Raw genomic sequence first — 20511 nt, 5'->3', positions numbered from 1 at the left:
TTATTAAATAACACTAATGGCATTATTCATAAACGCGCTGCAAGTCTCAATTAGCTATCGATCGTTTGTCTTAATTCGTCATGTTGACCTAGTATAGGTACGTATTTGTAAGTAAGAAAGGGATAAATAAAACATGAATTAACTATTTGAGCCTTGTAAAGTTTTATGAATAAGGGGGCAAGTAAATTAATCTACCTACTTATATTACATGTCTGATATCAAAATACTTAGTGCAATAAATTCATTCAATGAGGATTTTGGCATCATGGCCTTAAACTATTCTTTATTGGTCTTCAAATTCTACAGTGTGCTTAATATATTGCTTTTTTGGATAGTGTCTAAAATATCTCCAGTGCATACTCTTTTTCTACCTAGCACACACACACACATGCACACACATTTTCTACATGGTTGAGATCTATTCTCAGTTCAAATAATTAATAAATGGAAGTTTAAATTTCTTGGAACTATTTGGAAGGATACATCGAGAGATCTTTAGTTTATTACCTAAATATAACATTTGTATTTTTTAGTTCATAAAAAAATAGCCTCAAATCTTTTGATAATATTAAAATTGTAGCTTTTTTTCATCTGAAAACACCATATAGTTGGCATTGGCATGTGTAGGTTCTAAAATACTGTGAACAACCATTAATATAAAAAAAATGCAGATCAATCACTTATAGGTAAGGGTATAAATACTTGACCTAGAGTCTGTGCGGAAAGAGAAGAGTCGTGGAATGTATGGGGTCCAATACATTCCACGACTCTTTCCCGCACAGACTCTAGCATTTGACATTCGAGTTGGTTTATTTTTTAGTGCCAACATTAAATATCATATAAAAACAATAACTAAAGACTGGCCCTGGCCCTATACATACCGTATCATAAAAAACAATGTAATTTTTGCTGTTTCATCATAATGTTGCCAATATGTATTAAAATGGCAAGTGCTAATCTAATAGTATGTATTTTAATGTCTCTATGTAACAACACAAGCCGACTTCCGGCCCTTCTCCTTGACCTCATCATCCAGCGAGGTCACATCCCTCGAGCTCACCGACTCATGGATCACCGTTCCGACACCAGATGTCACCGACGGAGTCTCACTATCACTCAAACTGTCCGTATTCGTTTCACTGTCCGTTCCACTAGCATAGTTCCCATTGCATTCAACGAGTTTAGAATTATCATTTCCATTACGCTCTATCGCACACTCAGATCGGTACTGAAGTTTATAAGTTCCTAGTTTTTTACTACACTGTTCGCACTCAAGTTTATCATCACAGTTCCGATTACACTCCGCACTATGTTCGCAAGCACACTCACCGGCCGGGCCGTGACATTTGCCACTAGAGTGATCAACATTGGGCTCGCGAGACCCGTGTTGCACACTGGATTCACTAAACACGCGCTCTTCACTGTATCTGACTGTACATTCGTCACTTTGCTGTACACTAAACTTGCGATGTTGCACACAGTCGGCACTAGAGTGACAGTGCGCGGTGTGGTGACGGCGCTAAGGCTGCAGCTCGGCGGCGAGCGCGGCGAGCCGGGCGACGAGCGCGGCGTTGTTGGCGGCGGCGGCGGCGAGGTCGTCGTGCGCGAGCAGCAGCGCGCGCACGCCGACGCCGGCGGCCGTCACGCCGCCGCCGCCGCCGCCGCGCCCGCGCGCCGCCTCCTTGGCTTTGTCGACGGGACGATCCGCCACTTTGTTGTTTAGCTGAAAAGTTTGATAGTATTGTCATTCCTGGGTAGGCGATAAGTGCGTTATAATCGTAACTTCAAATCTACAATTATATCATTAATCTTTTATGGATCTGTGATGTCCGAAATAAAGTATTAATAATAATAATATGTAGGTAATTTTAGTTATGCATACTTTCCTGTCTACTAGCACTGTCGATGAAAATATTAAAATGAAATATGCCATAAAACAAAAACAAATACAAAAGCGTAAGGGCATTAGTTTACAAGATAAACAAAATTAATCCTTTTTGAATATTGGAAAATTATACAAAAATGTCCTATCAGTATTACTTTTCGTATAAAAGGTTATTAAAAAAAAATGCATTTATTTCAGACAAACATGGTCCATATTTTGTTAGTACATCTTAACAATTTAAGGGGACGGTATATGGCGTTTTCGATTTAGAGCTCACTTTGTGCAATCAATTTGTTCAAGAAATGTTTAATAACTGCATTAAATTATACGTAAATTTGTTCACGAAGAAGCCGTGTACCGGCTCTTCACGGCATAATATTTTTTATTTGCTGTAATTCTCTACAAATCGACACTAAAAGTATCCAAAAATCAAAATATGGAGTTCCGTTTGAGCAACACGCATTACAGTTTTGCCTTTAACAGTAATTGAGTTGTTGTGTGATTTTGAAAGCTAGATAACTAAACTAGCAAATTATTATCTACTTATATTTTTACTCACAAATACAACACAGAAATTCAATCCCAAATGTAAACTTTCGTACAATTTCCATACATTGACGACATCACTCAAAATTCTTCTTCGAGTCAGATGGCCGCTGGCCTTGGATCGAAGCAGACGTGTACGTCGTCGTAGCTCGTTTTTGACATTATTTAGACATTTCATCATATACGCATACGAAAATGTATACCAGTAGATAAATTGTATTTCAAAAAACAGGGTAAATAAATTTATTTAAAATTTGATTTGTTGTTATTTACAGGTCGTAACGATCGAAAACAGCAGTAAACTATCCTAAAACAATACGATTACAAATGAATTTAAGTAACTTGTTCCTTCAAAACCCGCTTAAAATGAAAAAAGTTTAAAGACTCGTTTTACTGATTGGGATTGATTTTCATTATGCTGGTATCAATTTTGCGTCATTAAAAAAAAAGTATATGACTTCTGTACGTCAATGACATTTGATGTCAATTGTAATCTTGTATTTACGTTAGAGAATATTATATATTCATTTAAATATTACTTACCTATTAATACGAAGCGTAATTCGTTTAATACCTGAAAGTCTTAGTGTCTACACCTACTTTGTTGCCGTTCGTTCCGTCTATATGTGTGCGATTACGTGCTGTTCTCAATAATCAAGAAACAAGCCATAATCTTCAAGAATAAAATAACAGCAAGACCAGCATTTAGTACTAACTAGTTTTTGCGGATTTGGAGACAAGAGATGAAGCTTACAGGCTAATACCGCTGCGGTCTGGTTATTGTTATGTGTATATATCGAGTATTATATAAATTTACTATAAAATAACAATGTTTTATTTCAATGACATTATGTGCGTAGGTATGTATGTTTCGGTGATTATAAGAATTTTGTCCACACAATCATTGTGCAAAGCAGAGACTGCATCATGCTTTCTTTACGGTATAAGCGGTATGGTACCGTTATTATTTATCAATACCGGTTCGTTTTGAAGGTAAAACTATACCGGTTGAAATACAAAGTACGGTACCGGTATAAAATTACAGCAGGGACAACCATTTTTATAGGTGTACAGTCAGCTGCAGAGAAAAGGTACGACCAGATAGATAATTGTATGCAGGGGTGGTACCTTTTCTCTGCAGCTAGCTGTACCTAAACCATCATTGACCGAGCGTTGGCGAAGGTCTCCGTTTCAACTTGGGCAAAAATGCTTTCGTATGTCCGAATTCTTCTCCTTTGCATATCACATTTCTCAACTGATTCTCGTGAAAATTCGGTAGTCCGATATAATTATTCGGTTTCTTTTTTTTTGAACAATTTAAAATAGGCAGAAATTGTCATAAAGGACTTAAGCGCCAGTAGGGTCTGTGACACTTAAGACCACTGCGATTATTAGGTACTTACTGGCCCCTATTTCACTACGACCACGGTGACAGGTGCGACAGTTGCCGACATCACTGTTGCTGACGTCACAGGCCTCCATAGGCTACGGTAACCGCTTACCATCGGACGGGCGATGTGCTTGTTTGCCACCAACATTTTAATAAATAAATAAACTCCATTATATTGCCACTAAAAAATTCTTATTTTGCGAAGCTAATGACAATTGTCACAAGAAACACGGCAATTGTATCGAAATTGCGACACAGAACTCATTTCCTGTCAAGACGTACCGAAAATTCTTTGAAAAATCTTGTGACAATTGTCACAAGATTTTTTCGCGAGAGAAATGTCTGTTTTATCCGATATAATAAAGTTTTTTTTAATAATAGGTACAATGACGGTGGCAAACACGAATACGGCCCGCCCGATGGTAAGCGGTAACTGTATTATTAAATTGTACAACGGGACTTAATCGCGTATCTAAGTTTTAAGATTTACCTCCGACGTTTCGAGGACGGCGTTGTCCCCGTGGTCTCGGAGAAGACTGGCTTAAGTTGATATCAGCATCTTCTAACCGCGCGAGTTTTTCGAACTACCCGCACTTGGTCTTGTTTATCCGCTTGAACGTTTTGAGGTTCCGTTGTACAATTTAATAATGTGTAAAAATCGTGAAAGTTTAAATCAGTGTTAGCGGTAACTGTAGTCCATGGATGCCTATGGCGTCAATAACAGTGATGTTTTTGTCGTACCTGTCACCGTGGTGAAATAGGGGCCAGATTACGCCGCGCCGCGTGGAACGTGAGGTGCATTGGGGTAAATGCATACCATTCACTCAAGGAAAATAATCTCCCTTATAAGATCACTCGTGTGTCTGCCATTTTGTTAAAGCCAATTTTCACCGTAACTACTGGACTAGTTCAATTGAAATTTAGTACACATATGTCAAGTAAGGAAGTAGTAAGTCGGTGATCCGAAGATGAGTAACGTAAATAAATGAACTTTTAACTTTGCGGCGATTTTTGGTATCAGGTTTGGTATCTCACATATCAGATATAATACATAACTATAAGTAGGTGAGCAAAAATGTACCATAACCTAACTCAGAATTGTATTACATAAATACATATACCAAAAATAGTTCAACGCCAAAAGATTAATGGAAGACCTATGTCCTATAATAGGTGAGTTGGTCTTAAACAAAAAATATGCAATAAAAATGTGTAACCGTGGAACCCATAGTGAATCCTACTCGTACATGATCGGTTTTTATATTATGTACCTATAAGATATTTTCTACTTTATACTTTATAAGTGTACCTACATAATATTTACTTATAAGCAGTTGTCACGTAAAATATTTGTAGATTTTTTGGAAGTATGTGTCACATCATCATCATCTTCCTCGCGTTGTCCCGGCATTTTGACACGGCTCATGGGAGCCTGGGGTCCGCTTGGCAATTAATCCCGTAAATTGGCGTGGGCACTAATTTTTATGAAAGCGACTGCCATCTGACCTTCCAACCCATAGGGGGTAAACTAGGCTCTTATTGGGATTAGTCCGGTTTTCTCACGATGTTTTCCTTCACCGAAAAGCAACTGGTAAATATCAAATGGTATTTCGTACATAAGTTCCGAAAAACTCATTGGTACGAGCCGGAATTGCAATTCGCACGCTCTTACCGCTAGGCCTCCAGCGATTTTTTTGAAGTATGTATAGCACAAAAAAAATATTTAGAAATGTAACATTTAAGGTAGGTAATTAAAATACGGTATAAACATTATTGGAGAAGACTTGGAGGAAGTGTCATAGGGATCTACATTCGATGCGTGGAAAACAAGTTCTTTTGTCTAATTATAATCCATCGGCAATCACGCGAGCGCATAAAACGAAAATCATTTTTTTTTCACTCCCTAAAACTCCCTTAACCTAATAACAGTAAAACAAAAAATAAAATATAGAGGGTACCAACCAGCCAAAGAATTATAAGTAGATATATGCACTTATCCCAACGCACCTCACGTTCTACTCTGCACGGGGTTCATTGCCGCTCCTACCGCCGTAAGTAACTATCAACACCTACATTATCAAGGCTACGATCGAAGATAATCGCTTCAGCACTGAAATAATACCGGTGGAATACCGGTATAATATTTTTTATTTTAATTGTATTAATTTAATAGTAAGTAGTGTAAGATATTAGGGGTACATTAGCCAACACTGTTTCCATATATTTTCAAATTTTATTTTGTCCGCCTTAATTAAATTTTGCACCCTGCCGGAACTTTATTTATTTAAATTCTCATTTAATTGATTTTGAGCCTTATGAAAAGTCGTATAGAGTAGTAAATAAAATTTTACATCTGACTTAATGACATCTGGTTTTATTCGGTTTAACTTTAGAAAACGCGTATCTCGACAAAGCCATAATCACAGACTTGTCATTTTCGCGCTCGCGCTTGACAGACAGCTGAAGTGTGCGAAAGGGAAGCCATCACGTATATGAACATCGCATGAGTGCGAAAGAGTTAGACTACAAATGAGAAAACGTGACCATTTTTGAATTTGACGACGGCCGCGGACGGCCAAGAGCGTATCACCGTAATTTTCAATTTGAAAAATATACACAAATTCGGAAGAAAACTATTTGATAAAGTAATACAATGAAGATAGTGTCTTGTAGTGTACCGGATTTCAGTGTCACGGGGCCAAATAAACCTAGCAAATACTCATTTCAGAGGAATAATGATATTCCGAGCGAAATTTTCTTAACGATATTTTGTCAAATTAACAGCATAAAAAGTGTAAGAAGCCGGTTTATACAGTTGATTATAAGTTTTTCTTCCTTTGTGTGCTAATATTTTATCATATTACTCAATAATTTAAAATATATTGTGTAAAAACATAAACTGTTACTTTACGCTAGGGCTTGACAAAATGTTCAGATGACAGTATCGATAACTTGTCGGTATATTAATAGCTATGTAATCATTTCTTCACGAGACATAATTAAGATATTAACCTTTATAACCGACTTCAAATAATAACGATTGTTATACCATTTTGAAGGTGCAGATGTTTAGCAGTAAATTTAAACTTCACTTTCCAACACAGTAAGAGTTAGACTACGATAAGGCTGTAATGATTTTGATCCGCGAATATTCGGCAACTATTCGGTATTCGGCCTATTCGGCCACTTTGCCGAATATTCGGTATTAGGCCGAATGTTGCCTACTATTCGGCCGAATACCGAATATCTGTTGCACCTACTTAAAAAGAAAAATTGCACAATAAAAATAACCAAAAACTATGTAGGAATATTTATAATGTGTTCTTGGAAAGTTGGTAAATACGAACACCCTTTTTTGAGCATTTCTTGATTAAAAAACATTTCATTTTTATCATGAGTCTGTTTTGTTTGACTCTATTCATTAATGCTTTTCAACAAAAATATATCTTAGCTAAGGTTGAGCTTTGTTAGCGATCAGGTTTCATAATAATTGTGACTCAAAATGTTCGCATGTCATGCCGAATATTCGGTATTCGGCCGAGAGAGGGGCCGAATATTCGGTATTCGTTATTCGGCTAAAACCACTATTCGGGGCATCTCTAGTTTATTTTATACATCATAATGTCGTAGAATTTTAACGTTTAAAATAATACATTTGAAAAAGTAGTCGATAAAGCAATCAAACACCGACAGATTATTAATATGTTGTAACATGACATCACTATTTTTGATCTCACATAGACAATTTACGCACACACTTGCATTTCATTTTTGGTCGCACTTTTGAAGATTGACAGTTGTTCTTGTCTATTCTAATTCTATGGCCATAATGTAGAAAATTGTCAACAACCAAATGAATTATTATTAGAATTTAAATACGTCACGTGTGACATGAACAGACAAGGAAAGCAAGATTAAATGTATTGTTTCTCTTTCTTCTTTCAATGGAACGCTTTTCCTAAAAGGAGGCCACTAAACTCAAAACGCTATCTTAAAAAAAACTTGATGGGTCAGTGACCTGTCCCAGTAAAGTGAGGTAGTGTGCGTGAAGTGCGCTTGTGTGTGAAATGGGGTAAATTGACAGAATCTGAAAATTTACCCACCTCTACCGTCACCTTAAAACTTATAGCTAAGGTTAACTTAAAATAAACTTAAATAACTATCTTAGGTACTAAAGATAAATGCAGAGAGGGCCTGTGCCTTATCAGGCCACTGTCCCGTCTGCCAGCCACGACGGCCAGGAGACTGTGGCGGCTGCCGCGCACCCTGCGGAGCGTCGCGGCGCTGCGCTTGCGCAGTGTCGCGTGGAAACCGTCCACATGAGCATCAGCGAACATGTTATACAGGTATAGTTTGTAGCTTTCTAATAGACCCCGAAGGCTAATCCTGTTGTCTATTGTTAAGAAAAACCGCTCGTGCCACGTGCCACAACCACCTGCATAAAAAATCGGTACTTCGGTTACTGAGTGCCGGCGAGTCGAACGCTACAGAACCAGTCTAAAATGTGTCATCGAGATGCGTAACAAAGGCGCGTTATCGGAGAGCGCACCTACACTGGTTTTTTGAGCGTTGGACTAGCCCGCGCTCAGGTGCCAAATAGAATACTTAGGACCCTTTTTTGCAGGTAAGTAGCACGTGCGGTTTTACTGAACAATAGACAATAGGATAAGCCTTCGGGGTCTACTAGAAAGCTACAAACTATACTCACATGGTCTTGTAACTGTACACGAGCGCGCAGCTCGGCGTCCTGCAGCCTGGCGGCCAAGGCTAGCAGCTTGAGCTCCGCGCCGCTCGCGTCCTTGTCCAGTATGCACGTTTGAAGCCACACCGTTTGCGCCACCTGAACACACGATCACCTTTAGTGCAAGATGGTAAACAGTTGGAAATAACCGTCCAAATTTACGTAGATAATAAAATCTTGTCAAGTGTGCCAACACTGCGTGTAAAGCTTTGGATTCCTCCGAAAACGGTGCCGTCATATTACGGCCGCTATATAGCGTTGACTGACGTCACTAGAACGTTGTCTATGTAAACAAGATGGCGCGGTTTCCTAGACGGCGTTACGTTACGTTGATTGTCAACGTAACGTAAGATGACGGCCGTCATGACGGTGTCGATAGTTTCGTGAACGTTTTATTAGATAGCGGTGACGCCATTTTGAATAAATGACACGAGATTTGAATAAATGATTCCGTACTACGATTATTTTTCTCTTCTGATGATATTACATCCTCCAAGTAAATTATAGATGATCAAGCAAATCTTATCAGTAGGAAAAGGCGCGAAATTCAAATTTTCTATGGGACGTTATCCCATCGGGCCTACATTTTTCAAATTTGCCGCTTTGGCCTTGGTGGATGACGGTGTGTTATGACGCCGTGGTACTTTCCACATGTCGCCACCGTAAAGACGGCCGTCTTTTGCGGCCGCTATATCACGGCACCGTTTTCGGAGGAATCCAAAGCTTAACTGACCTGGTACCAGTCGTGCAGCGCGTCGGCCCGGGCGCGCGCCATGGGCGCCGCCCGCTGCAGTAGGGCGCGCGCGCGCCGCCCCGCCTCCGCCACCGTGATGCGCTCCAGCACGTGGAACTGCTCGTCGTTGTACGTGAGCGCGCGCGTGGCGCGGTCGCGGACCAGGTGCTGCCAGGACTCGCGCAAACTGCTAACACACACTTTGTAGAGTAGGGGAATTAAGGTAAATCTATTTCTAACTATAAAGGCTTGGCCAGACACAGAGCGCGACTTGGCGCGACGCAGCGCCGCGTGATGCCGACGCGATGACTGTTCAAACAGGGCGCGCGCGGACCGCGCTCTCAACACGCCCTCATCGCGCGCGCCACCGCTCGCTGCCTAACGTCCGATCCGACTGATGTGAGCCAGCGCGACGCGGCGGCCCGCCGCGTCCGCGCGGCGCAGCGCTGCGCGGACGCAAGGGGCCGCGCGGTGCGGGGCGCGACAGAAGCGGGACGTGATACCGGCGGGACCAAAGAGTAAAGTAAGTATATAGGTAAAGAGAGCCCTCTTGAAGCATTTTATGGAAACTCATTTGAACGCACCATCTCTGATTCTCCGCCGCAACTAAGTATGTTTGTGTGCGTGCACAACTACATATGCATCCATATGTGTACTTTCGTTCTACATAATATTAGGTCTACTTGGGCGGTTTACAAGTCCATTTTTTGTTTGGTTTCTTGTAACAAAAACCTTTCATTGTTTACAAGAAATCAAAAAAAAAATGTACTTGTAAACCGCCCAAGTAGACCTAACATTATGTGGAAAAGGTTAATGTTATCAATAATGGAATAAAGAAAAAAACAGAATATTAAATTCAATATGTTTATTGCATACATGTTTTACATCACATTATCGCTAGGAAAGTACAATTTTAGGTAAACAATAGAAAAGAAAGCGAGTGTGGTGAAAAAGCATTCACACACAAGAAAATACATGTTAAAAAGAAAATTTGAATAATTTACTATGCACAATACAAGCACATAGTCTAGGCATTGTAGCAGATTTATCGATAGTGGCGTAACTTATCAAAAGTAGGTACTTATTAGATACCTACCACGAAATAAATTTACTCTAAAATAGCGTCCATATTGCACAAAATAACACAGAACTCAACGCACTTTCTGGAGGTTTTCACAACAGGGCATGGCAGGGCAGGGCAGGCATGTGTTTTCATTCGGGCTTTAATCTAATTTCCTCCAGCACCATAACCAAACCATAACGAAGAAAATGGCTCAACCATCACTAAAATATTTTTAATTTACGCTCTTACAGTGACAGCTAAAAAATTGCATGTCTTGGCCATACACCTAGTATTATATACTTAGATGAGCTATACGCGTGCGTCCGTGAGGGACAGAACATACGTAATGCGACCAAATTAAAAACACGTTTTGACGTTCCTGACAACCTACCAAACATAACCTACGTAATTTGGTCGGGTTATTTCAAAAGCGCGTTCTCTGCTACTCATACTAAAAGTTCCATAAGTGCATCTTGTTCGGTCAACTGGCTCCTCGCCCATTTCATCTATATATGATTGTACCTCTATGGTCTTGTTTGTTTTTTTTTTTTTTAATTTTATGGCCTGGTTACGAGACCTTTAAGCCAATCTATGGTCTTGGCGGTTATGCAAGTGTTGCCAGCATAAACAAACAGTATAATTAAATCACATTTTAACAAAATTCTTATTTTTTCGTGAAATTAATTGAAAATTATAATAATTAAAAATATTAATTCGTACTTATTTTAATTTTAATATTAATGCCACTAAAATTATATGAATTTTATAGTGCCATCTGGTGACGTAGTTTGTGTAATCGGAAGTCAACTTTACGCAATAGTATGTTGTCGGGGGCAAAATATAGAAATCGCCTGCATCTTTACTGACGTTAACTACATTTCTAGTGTTCCCCCCCTGGGCGGGACGCAGTCTGTTTGACGTCGGTAACCTGTTAGCATGTGCCGCGGTCGCGCGGCGCGGACGCGTCGCTGCGTCGCGCTCTGTGTCTGGCCAAGCCTTTACGTAGGAATTTCCCTCTGGTTCGTTCTTTGCTCCTTTTGAATGCGCATCCTTGCATCAGCCTCTCAGTGTGATTTGTTTGCAGGCAGACAGGTGGTTGTGCGTGATGAATGTTTGAGGTTTTGTGAGAAGATGGATGCACGTCCTTCTACAGTTTAAAATGGTACATTATCGTGTGTTAATATTGTGTAATTTGTATACTGTTTTCTTTTTCTTATAATATTCTGTGTAAGTTAACAGTGGTTTGGTATTTATACTGTTATGCTGTTTAACTTGTTTTGAAATAAAATAAAAAAATAAAAAATAAATTCCAGAATTGAAAGTACGGACGGGACAGATAGCGAGAAAGATAAACCGTAGATTATAGACAACAACCCGTCAATGAATCCCTTCTCCAAAACACTGTGTAGGGAGCAACAGACAGTTTTGAATCACATCTACTTACCGCTCTATCATAGAGAAAAAAATACATAGAGTGCTCACTCCATACATCAGTTCAGACTATTAATTTCAGTATCTACATCTAGCATCGAGTAGCGGAACTATCAGTACTGCTACTTGACAATAGATGTAGCACCGACCGGAAAGTCTTATCTCAACAGCATAAGACTTTCCGGTCGGTGCTACATCTATTGTCAAGTAGCAGTACTGATAGTTCCGCTACTCGATGCTAGATGCTAATAGTCTTTTTGGTACTAAAACTGATGTATGGAGTGAGCACTCTATGTATTTTTTTCTCTATGGCTCTATGAAGGTCCACACTGATAACGAACAATTCGTGAACCTTATTGCAAAGACGCAAGCTCCACTCATAGCCGGGTTAAACTATCGGTGTTAGACAATGATTTATAACTCAAGATAGGTTATTAGGCGTTCCAAAATTGAAGCGCTTAACTTGTGACAAATTGGACAAGTTACCTTTAGGCGCGGCTGGACAAGCGATAAATGTGCACGTATTAACGAGCTCCCGCACACCATAAGAGAAAGATACGACTTTATGTTTAACAACGAGTGTAACAAAGATGGATGGAATGAGAAAATTAATCAAAAATAACAGATTTATTCGTAGGCACAGAAATAAATATGAAAGTATTTTTTGTGCTCCTCAAGTATGAGTATAACCTATCTATGGTTATATATAGAACTGCAGGGTGGAGATATTCAAGCCTCGGGCCAGACATAGTAGACTGACCGCTCGACGAGGGTCTTGGCCCTGGTGTGTAGCCGCTGGTCGTGCACGCAGGGCGCCTGGCGCGCGGCCGCGGCCCACTCGGCGCGCAGCCCCGCCGCGCCGGCGCCGCCGTGGCGCGCCGCCAGCGCGGCTGTAGGTGGGACACTCACCGCTCGACGAGGGTCTTGGCCCTGGTGTGTAGCCGCTGGTCGTGCACGCAGGGCGCCTGGCGCGCGGCCGCGGCCCACTCGGCGCGCAGCCCCGCCGCGCCGGCGCCGCCGTGGCGCGCCGCCAGCGCGGCTGTAGGTGGGACACTCACCGCTCGACGAGGGTCTTGGCCCTGGTGTGTAGCCGCTGGTCGTGCACGCAGGGCGCCTGGCGCGCGGCCGCGGCCCACTCGGCGCGCAGCCCCGCCGCGCCGGCGCCGCCGTGGCGCGCCGCCAGCGCGGCTGTAGGTGGGACACTCACCGCTCGACGAGGGTCTTGGCCCTGGTGTGTAGCCGCTGGTCGTGCACGCAGGGCGCCTGGCGCGCGGCCGCGGCCCACTCGGCGCGCAGCCCCGCCGCGCCGGCGCCGCCGTGGCGCGCCGCCAGCGCGGCTGTAGGTGGGACACTCACCGCTCGACGAGGGTCTTGGCCCTGGTGTGTAGCCGCTGGTCGTGCACGCAGGGCGCCTGGCGCGCGGCCGCGGCCCACTCGGCGCGCAGCCCCGCCGCGCCGGCGCCGCCGTGGCGCGCCGCCAGCGCGGCTGTAGGTGGGACACTCACCGCTCGACGAGGGTCTTGGCCCTGGTGTGTAGCCGCTGGTCGTGCACGCAGGGCGCCTGGCGCGCGGCCGCGGCCCACTCGGCGCGCAGCCCCGCCGCGCCGGCGCCGCCGTGGCGCGCCGCCAGCGCGGCTGTAGGTGGGACACTCACCGCTCGACGAGGGTCTTGGCCCTGGTGTGTAGCCGCTGGTCGTGCACGCAGGGCGCCTGGCGCGCGGCCGCGGCCCACTCGGCGCGCAGCCCCGCCGCGCCGGCGCCGCCGTGGCGCGCCGCCAGCGCGGCTGTAGGTGGGACACTCACCGCTCGACGAGGGTCTTGGCCCTGGTGTGTAGCCGCTGGTCGTGCACGCAGGGCGCCTGGCGCGCGGCCGCGGCCCACTCGGCGCGCAGCCCCGCCGCGCCGGCGCCGCCGTGGCGCGCCGCCAGCGCGGCTGTAGGTGGGACACTCACCGCTCGACGAGGGTCTTGGCCCTGGTGTGTAGCCGCTGGTCGTGCACGCAGGGCGCCTGGCGCGCGGCCGCGGCCCACTCGGCGCGCAGCCCCGCCGCGCCGGCGCCGCCGTGGCGCGCCGCCAGCGCGGCTGTAGGTGGGACACTCACCGCTCGACGAGGGTCTTGGCCCTGGTGTGTAGCCGCTGGTCGTGCACGCAGGGCGCCTGGCGCGCGGCCGCGGCCCACTCGGCGCGCAGCCCCGCCGCGCCGGCGCCGCCGTGGCGCGCCGCCAGCGCGGCTGTAGGTGGGACACTCACCGCTCGACGAGGGTCTTGGCCCTGGTGTGTAGCCGCTGGTCGTGCACGCAGGGCGCCTGGCGCGCGGCCGCGGCCCACTCGGCGCGCAGCCCCGCCGCGCCGGCGCCGCCGTGGCGCGCCGCCAGCGCGGCTGTAGGTGGGACACTCACCGCTCGACGAGGGTCTTGGCCCTGGTGTGTAGCCGCTGGTCGTGCACGCAGGGCGCCTGGCGCGCGGCCGCGGCCCACTCGGCGCGCAGCCCCGCCGCGCCGGCGCCGCCGTGGCGCGCCGCCAGCGCGGCTGTAGGTGGGACACTCACCGCTCGACGAGGGTCTTGGCCCTGGTGTGTAGCCGCTGGTCGTGCACGCAGGGCGCCTGGCGCGCGGCCGCGGCCCACTCGGCGCGCAGCCCCGCCGCGCCGGCGCCGCCGTGGCGCGCCGCCAGCGCGGCGGCCGCGGCCCGCAGCGCGGCCCCCTCGCGCGCCACCAGCCCCGCCATGGGGGACCACTCCGGCTCCGACTCGGCGCCGCCGTGGTGCTTGTTCACCTGATAAGTAACGTTCATGGAAATAATGTTAAGAGCCAACAGGAGCTGAGATTTAAATATTTTAGGTAAATATACCCGTCTCGCTAACGGAAGCGGCTCCTAAAACTAGTGCGATAAGGACAAGGCGAAAAATCCTGCGTAAAAATATCAAAAATCGAGGTTTCGTACTCGACTGTTTCCTCCTCCAAAACTTAACCAATCGTAACCAAATTTGGAAATCTAAATGATTATGACATTATCTGTGTCGGACCGTTTTGCTTTTTTGGCTAATTGATATATGTTTTGAATAGCGCGCCTCTCATTGCGGCATAGTCAATTAGGCCATTTTGACCATTTTTGAAGGGCTCTAGCGCCTTAAAAAACAAAAATATCAAAAAAAGCAAAACGGTCCGACACAGATATTGACAATATTAATCTGTGTTGAAAAAATCATTGCTCTAGCTTCAAAACCCACGGAGGAAACAGTCGAGTACGTTTGTATGGAGAAATGACCATTCCTGTTGGCTCTTAATGAACATTTTAATAAGTTGTGTATTCGATTCAATTTCTCGCTTACTCTCAACCCCAATCCTTTCTTTACATGGCGACCCTGACAGAACTTACATCGATCGCGTTGAAGGAATGAGGGACGTACCTAATTTCTGTAATTTGCGGGCGCGTCGGTGCGCTGCAAAGCGACCACCGACCGAGCGACGAGCAGGGTCCGCAACTTGCACCTGTGTGAGTAAGACAGGTATTCTGTACCTGTGTGAGCAGGTCGAGCGCCCTCGCCGCGTCGTGCAGCCTCTGCGCGTGCGCCGCGAGCGCGTCGGTGCGCTGCGCCGCGGCGGCGAGCCGGGCGCCGAGCAGGGCTCCCCAGCGCGCCACGGCGGCGCCGCACAGCTGGGACGCGGCGGCCAGGGCTTCCACTCGCCGCTTGATTACATGGCCTACGCTACATGCCGTCTGCACAAAATAAAGAATGATTTAAAGCTTGTGTGAAAAAAATCGCGACATGCCCATTGCCCATAAATCGAATAAAATATATTGGATATAAATTACCTGATAAAATCAGGATCAATTTCTATTTGCGAGTTCCTAAAATTGGCTCTGTAATGCTATCTAAAAAGTCTAATGTATCATTCATAGCTGTTGGAATTCCTTGTATAAATAAATAAATAAAAATAAATCAAAATTTGTGTGGAAGATCGAAATTTCGTGCCTACATTTTTTCTCGTCTCTCGTCCGGTGTGTTTTCATTTCACTCTATAGTAGATGGATTAGTTAAACTTTGTAAGGGCCACTTGCACCACCCCACTAACCCGGGGTTAAGCAGTTAAAGCGTTAACCAAGTGTCAAATTGTACTGGTAACCATGGTAACTCCGGGTTTAACCGGGTAACTCCGGGTTAGTGGAATGGTGCAAGTGGCGCTAAGAGTTGTAAGTATCACTAACCTTAGCCTGACTAGCGTCATTCTCAACTGACACAATATTCGGGAACACGGGAAACTTCGGAGCGTCAGGCTCCGGCGCCAAGCTCACACTCGTCGAGCTCTTATTGAACAACAAGAGCGGTTCCGTGGCGGTGGTGGCGGGGTAACTCCGTCCGGGGGTGTTCTCGTCCACATCGTTGAGCAGCAGCCGGTCGGCGTACAGTAGGACCTGTGACTCGGCGACGACGCCGCATTGCTCGAGGAGCGCCGTTTGGAGCTGCTCGAAACGGTCCTCGGGCTTCATGAATACCTGACGAGGGACGGGCGAGGGAGGAGGTAATCATCATTTTCAAATCAATTGACGAGTCGAGGTTTCCTACCTAAATCTAAGCTCATTGGGTGAGCCCCTTGCGAAACGTACCTAAATCCAGAAATTCCCGAATCAGCCCCTTCCAAACCAGAATCCTTGATGTGACACTGGGTGACATCTGGATGATGATGGAAACTTGGAAAGAGACCCGAAGGTGGCCATAGCAACTAGGTCATAAAAACACAATTTAACCTCAATGAGTTTATTACAATTTTCACAATGAGGAGTTGAGGAGGTATAGTAAATAGATGACTGTTCAAAGAAAAGTACGTGATTCTTTATTACACAAAAAAACTTATTTGAACTATAAACTAGATAGAAAAAAAAACTGTAAACGAGGCATCCATAATCCATAGACTTTCGATCAGCCTTCACCCGCGGCCGCGCTCAAATTTCCGCCAAGGTGAGGTGACTGAGGTGAGCTATTGTTTCGCGCCGCTTGCGCAACCACTGCTAACACTTTACGCAGTATCATGACTCCATAACAACCTCCGACTGTCGAGTATATTCCGCATGCCGAATCTCACTAAATCTCACGCAGGGGAGAGAGGGGGTTGTGATTATTTTGAAATCCTCAAAACGTCTCAAATAATTAACGGATGCCCCCTTATAAGGTTAAGGCACTGTTTGCAATGTTATAGCTGTGTCGATGCGGTCGCATTTTGCGGGCATATTACAGGGCCCTATGGATTATGCAACTGTAATATAATGATAATGACGCTGATTCAAGCCCGGTTAAGTTAGATGCTCATGTTTACAACAACATTCGTTAATGAATACACATTCATGTTCTCGAAAACTAGAGAGTTTGGGATAAATGTGGGTCACTGGGTTTTGTATGTTTTTGTGGTTTGTAACTTTGTAACACTTCCAAAGTACACATCGAATTTAAAACATTATTGTAGGTAATTAATGTAATTTAAATTGTATCTGTTGTCACATGTGTCGGTCAAAAGGGATAAACTTAATAGGGATAATTGACAAAACGAATTAGGGACCTTAACCCTTCAACGGCATAGTCCGGTATACCCACATTATGCCAACTTAAATTTTGATGTTTTTGTCAATAAAATTACTTCAAGTACCAATTTCATTGACTTTAACTACAATGTGGCTCGGCAGGCTAAAAAGTTGGCTTGAAGGATTTATATCTTTTGGAAAAAAGTTTGCTTTTTGGTATTTTATTACCAAATACCCTGTTATTCCTTAAATAAAATATTTAGTTAAGTGTAATAGGAATAATAGGTACCCAAAGCACAAGTTTTCTTATTACTGATCAAAAAATTTAGGCAAATCATTGTTCTAGTAAATAAACAATGATTTCCTTTGTGTTAAAACTACATTACGTAAGTTAAAGAGTGTTACAACAAAGAGCATTGTTGTTTAAGCACACTCGGCTAAACTCAATACTTTATTGTAAGGAATATTATTGATTTATATAAAAGTAGTACCTATACTACTTATGTTTTTACCCTTTTTTCTCAGAACAACTGGCCACAATATAGTCAAATCAGCTACTCTTTACAGAGCCAAAATTATTTATTATTATAAAACATGCAACCTGTAAATTCACTTCACATGTGTTTTAATGAGTTTTTGATAATTAAAAATTATTTAAAGCACATAACCACACGTTTGACCTAGTTTCTTTAGAGTATTTATTTAAATTTATTAAACTATTATTTTTAGAGAAGAACCTAGTTACAATTAGTAGCTATTAGAGTCTGTGCAGAAAGAGAAGAGTCGTGGAATGTATGGAGCCCAACACATTCCACAACTCTTCTCTTTCCGAACAGACTCTAGATTGCTTGAATTACATTATAGTTCTCAGATGCTGATAAAGTGAATATCGTTTCCATACATTACCATTTATTTTTAAGAACATAAGGTAAGTTTTCTCTAGATATGTTTTCTATAAATAAAACTGTAACATACCTTAACACTGCAAGCCTTGTTAACATGGAACACGTGTACAGCCGTAGTGGAGGTGGCAGCTTGCACCTCAGAGAAGAACCGCTCAAATGTCCATATCCTGTGCGGGTCCACTTCCAGTAATCCCGCTAGTAATGGTGTCACCAGTTTGCGGAGACCAACACTCAGTTGGCAATGCGATGGGAGCTCTCTGGCCCAATCTATGGGGCCATTTTCTGTTGTTTGCGTGCCCTAAAATAAATAAACGACGTAATTAAATTTAAAAAAAAAAACAATGTAATGAAATGGATGAACCATTGATAAAACATTGACAAAAGTAAATCCATATAATATAACAGTGAACTGTAGCTGTGTAGCAGCCCACCTTCCAAATTACAATGAAATTTGAGTGTTTGAACATAAGATTCAATATCTTTTATTTATAAACTGAGTAAAACAAATCAATTAAAAATGATACATTTCATCATCATCTTCCTCGCGTTGTCCCGGCATTTTGCCACGGCTCATGGGAGCCTGGGGTCCGCTTGGCAACTAATCCCAGTAATTGGCGTGGGCACTAGTTTTTACGAAAGCGACTGCCATCTGACCTTCCAACCCAGAGGGTAAACTAGGCCAGTTTAGGGATTAGTCTGGTTTCCTCACAATGTTTTCCTTCACCGAAAAGCGACTGGTAAATATCAAATGATATTTCGTATTAAAAATGATACATTTGATTGAATTAAATTGTTATTGAAATTGTGAATTAATTCATACTAACCTCATTCAGGCTCATTCACCTCATTTTAATTGTTAGAGGCAATTCTTAAATTAATAACTAAATAATTAGGCTTTTTGTATATACTCACAGCTATAACTCCTGAAGCCTTCTTAGTAGTGATATAAAACATGGTTTCTTTATTTCTCCTACCCCCATATGGCCTGAAAGGCAGCTGGCCCGTCGCCACATGGTACAACGTCACCCCTATAGACCACAAGTCCACTGTGGCCCCAAAACTCTTTCCAACAGGCTTCCTGAGCACTGCCCGTTCATACATATCCGGATGCAAGTATTCCTCAGTACCATATAAAGAAACAAACTGTTCTTCTTCTTGTAATTCTCTAGCTGCCCCAAAGTCTGTAAGTTTGTATGTTGTAGTGCCATCCTCATTGATAAACTTCATAATATTTCCAGGTTTCAAATCTCTGTGCACTAGATTGTTGTCACGTAAATGTTTCATGCCGGCTGTCAAGTGTTCCAAGACAAGTAAGAACTCATGTTCTTGTAAGCCGTAGGTGTTCTCTGGGTCGTCGAGAATGTTGAAGAGGCTGCCACCCGTGCACAGCTCCATGACAATGACCTTGACACAAAAACATTATTGATAGTGGTAGTAAAATACAAGTTATTAAAACAAGTACAAATGAAGCATTAACTAGTATTATACCTTGCCACGGCCCTCTTGCTCCTCTTCAATAGCGAGTAACTTGACGATATTCTCATGTTTAACCTTCTTCAGCACTTCAAATTCCCGCATCTGCACATCGTGAGGCCTCATGTGACTCAGTTGGTTGAAGGTTTTCACCGCTACGGGCTCGCCGTTGTTCTTGTTGACTCCCTGGAACACGGCGCCCGTTGCGCCCTTACCTAGCACGCTAGTCGTGCACCAAACATAGTTCTCAGAGCCCCGTAGGAAGGACATTTTCGAAGTTACACTGCACTGCTGATTGTTACAAATTAGGTTACTCCAAAGACGGAGCCTACGCTTCAAACCATGGGGTTTAGTAGCTAGTTATTACAAGTAAAATTTAATGTAGAAACTGAATAAACATTGTTTAATTATTATTCCAATTTAATAGTTACGTTCTCTCCGCTTTCGACTTTCGTCAAAAAATTCCGATTTGACAAATAAATTAGGTGACAGTCTGACAGTACGAGGTAAACCATAGATTAGCAATGAAAGAGAGTTTTAAATCATACCTCAAACAGCCTATAGTGTGTCAAAGGACTGTCTTATTTCAAACATAGACAGAGAGAGTCATACTATCTTTGTCTTACGCTAGTACTAGCACCCAAAAGAAAAGGATGAGTATAGTTTTTTTTGTTCCTATTTACTGACAAATTGGTTTGACCATCTATACAAATAAATCTCTTTCAAATACCGATAAAACTGTTCGATTACATACAGGCGTCAAAACTTATAGCTCAAACCAAATCCAAACAAATTAGTTGTCAAGATGACGTTGACATTGACACTTA

The 20511-nt window shown here is 43.8% G+C and overlaps 1 protein-coding gene across 1 annotated transcript; it reads right to left on the bottom strand.

Annotated features, from left to right (window-relative positions):
• Positions 1-1519: 1519 nt before the first annotated feature.
• Positions 1520-20152, bottom strand: LOC134655432 (inhibitor of nuclear factor kappa-B kinase subunit epsilon). The gene is made up of 9 exons (XM_063510900.1): positions 19700-20152; positions 19124-19615; positions 18282-18509; positions 15999-16286; positions 15309-15509; positions 14338-14564; positions 9296-9482; positions 8530-8661; positions 1520-1723 (listed from the first exon to the last, which is right to left on the bottom strand). The coding sequence occupies exons 1-9, from the start codon at positions 19952-19954 to the stop codon at positions 1520-1522; spliced, it is 2214 nt and encodes a 737-aa protein (XP_063366970.1). The 5' UTR covers positions 19955-20152.
• Positions 20153-20511: the final 359 nt, after the last annotated feature.

This window comes from Cydia amplana, chromosome 16 (assembly GCF_948474715.1).
Source record: "Cydia amplana chromosome 16, ilCydAmpl1.1, whole genome shotgun sequence".
NCBI classification, from domain to species: domain Eukaryota; kingdom Metazoa; phylum Arthropoda; class Insecta; order Lepidoptera; family Tortricidae; genus Cydia; species Cydia amplana.
This window is presented reverse-complemented; position numbering and strand designations above follow the sequence as displayed.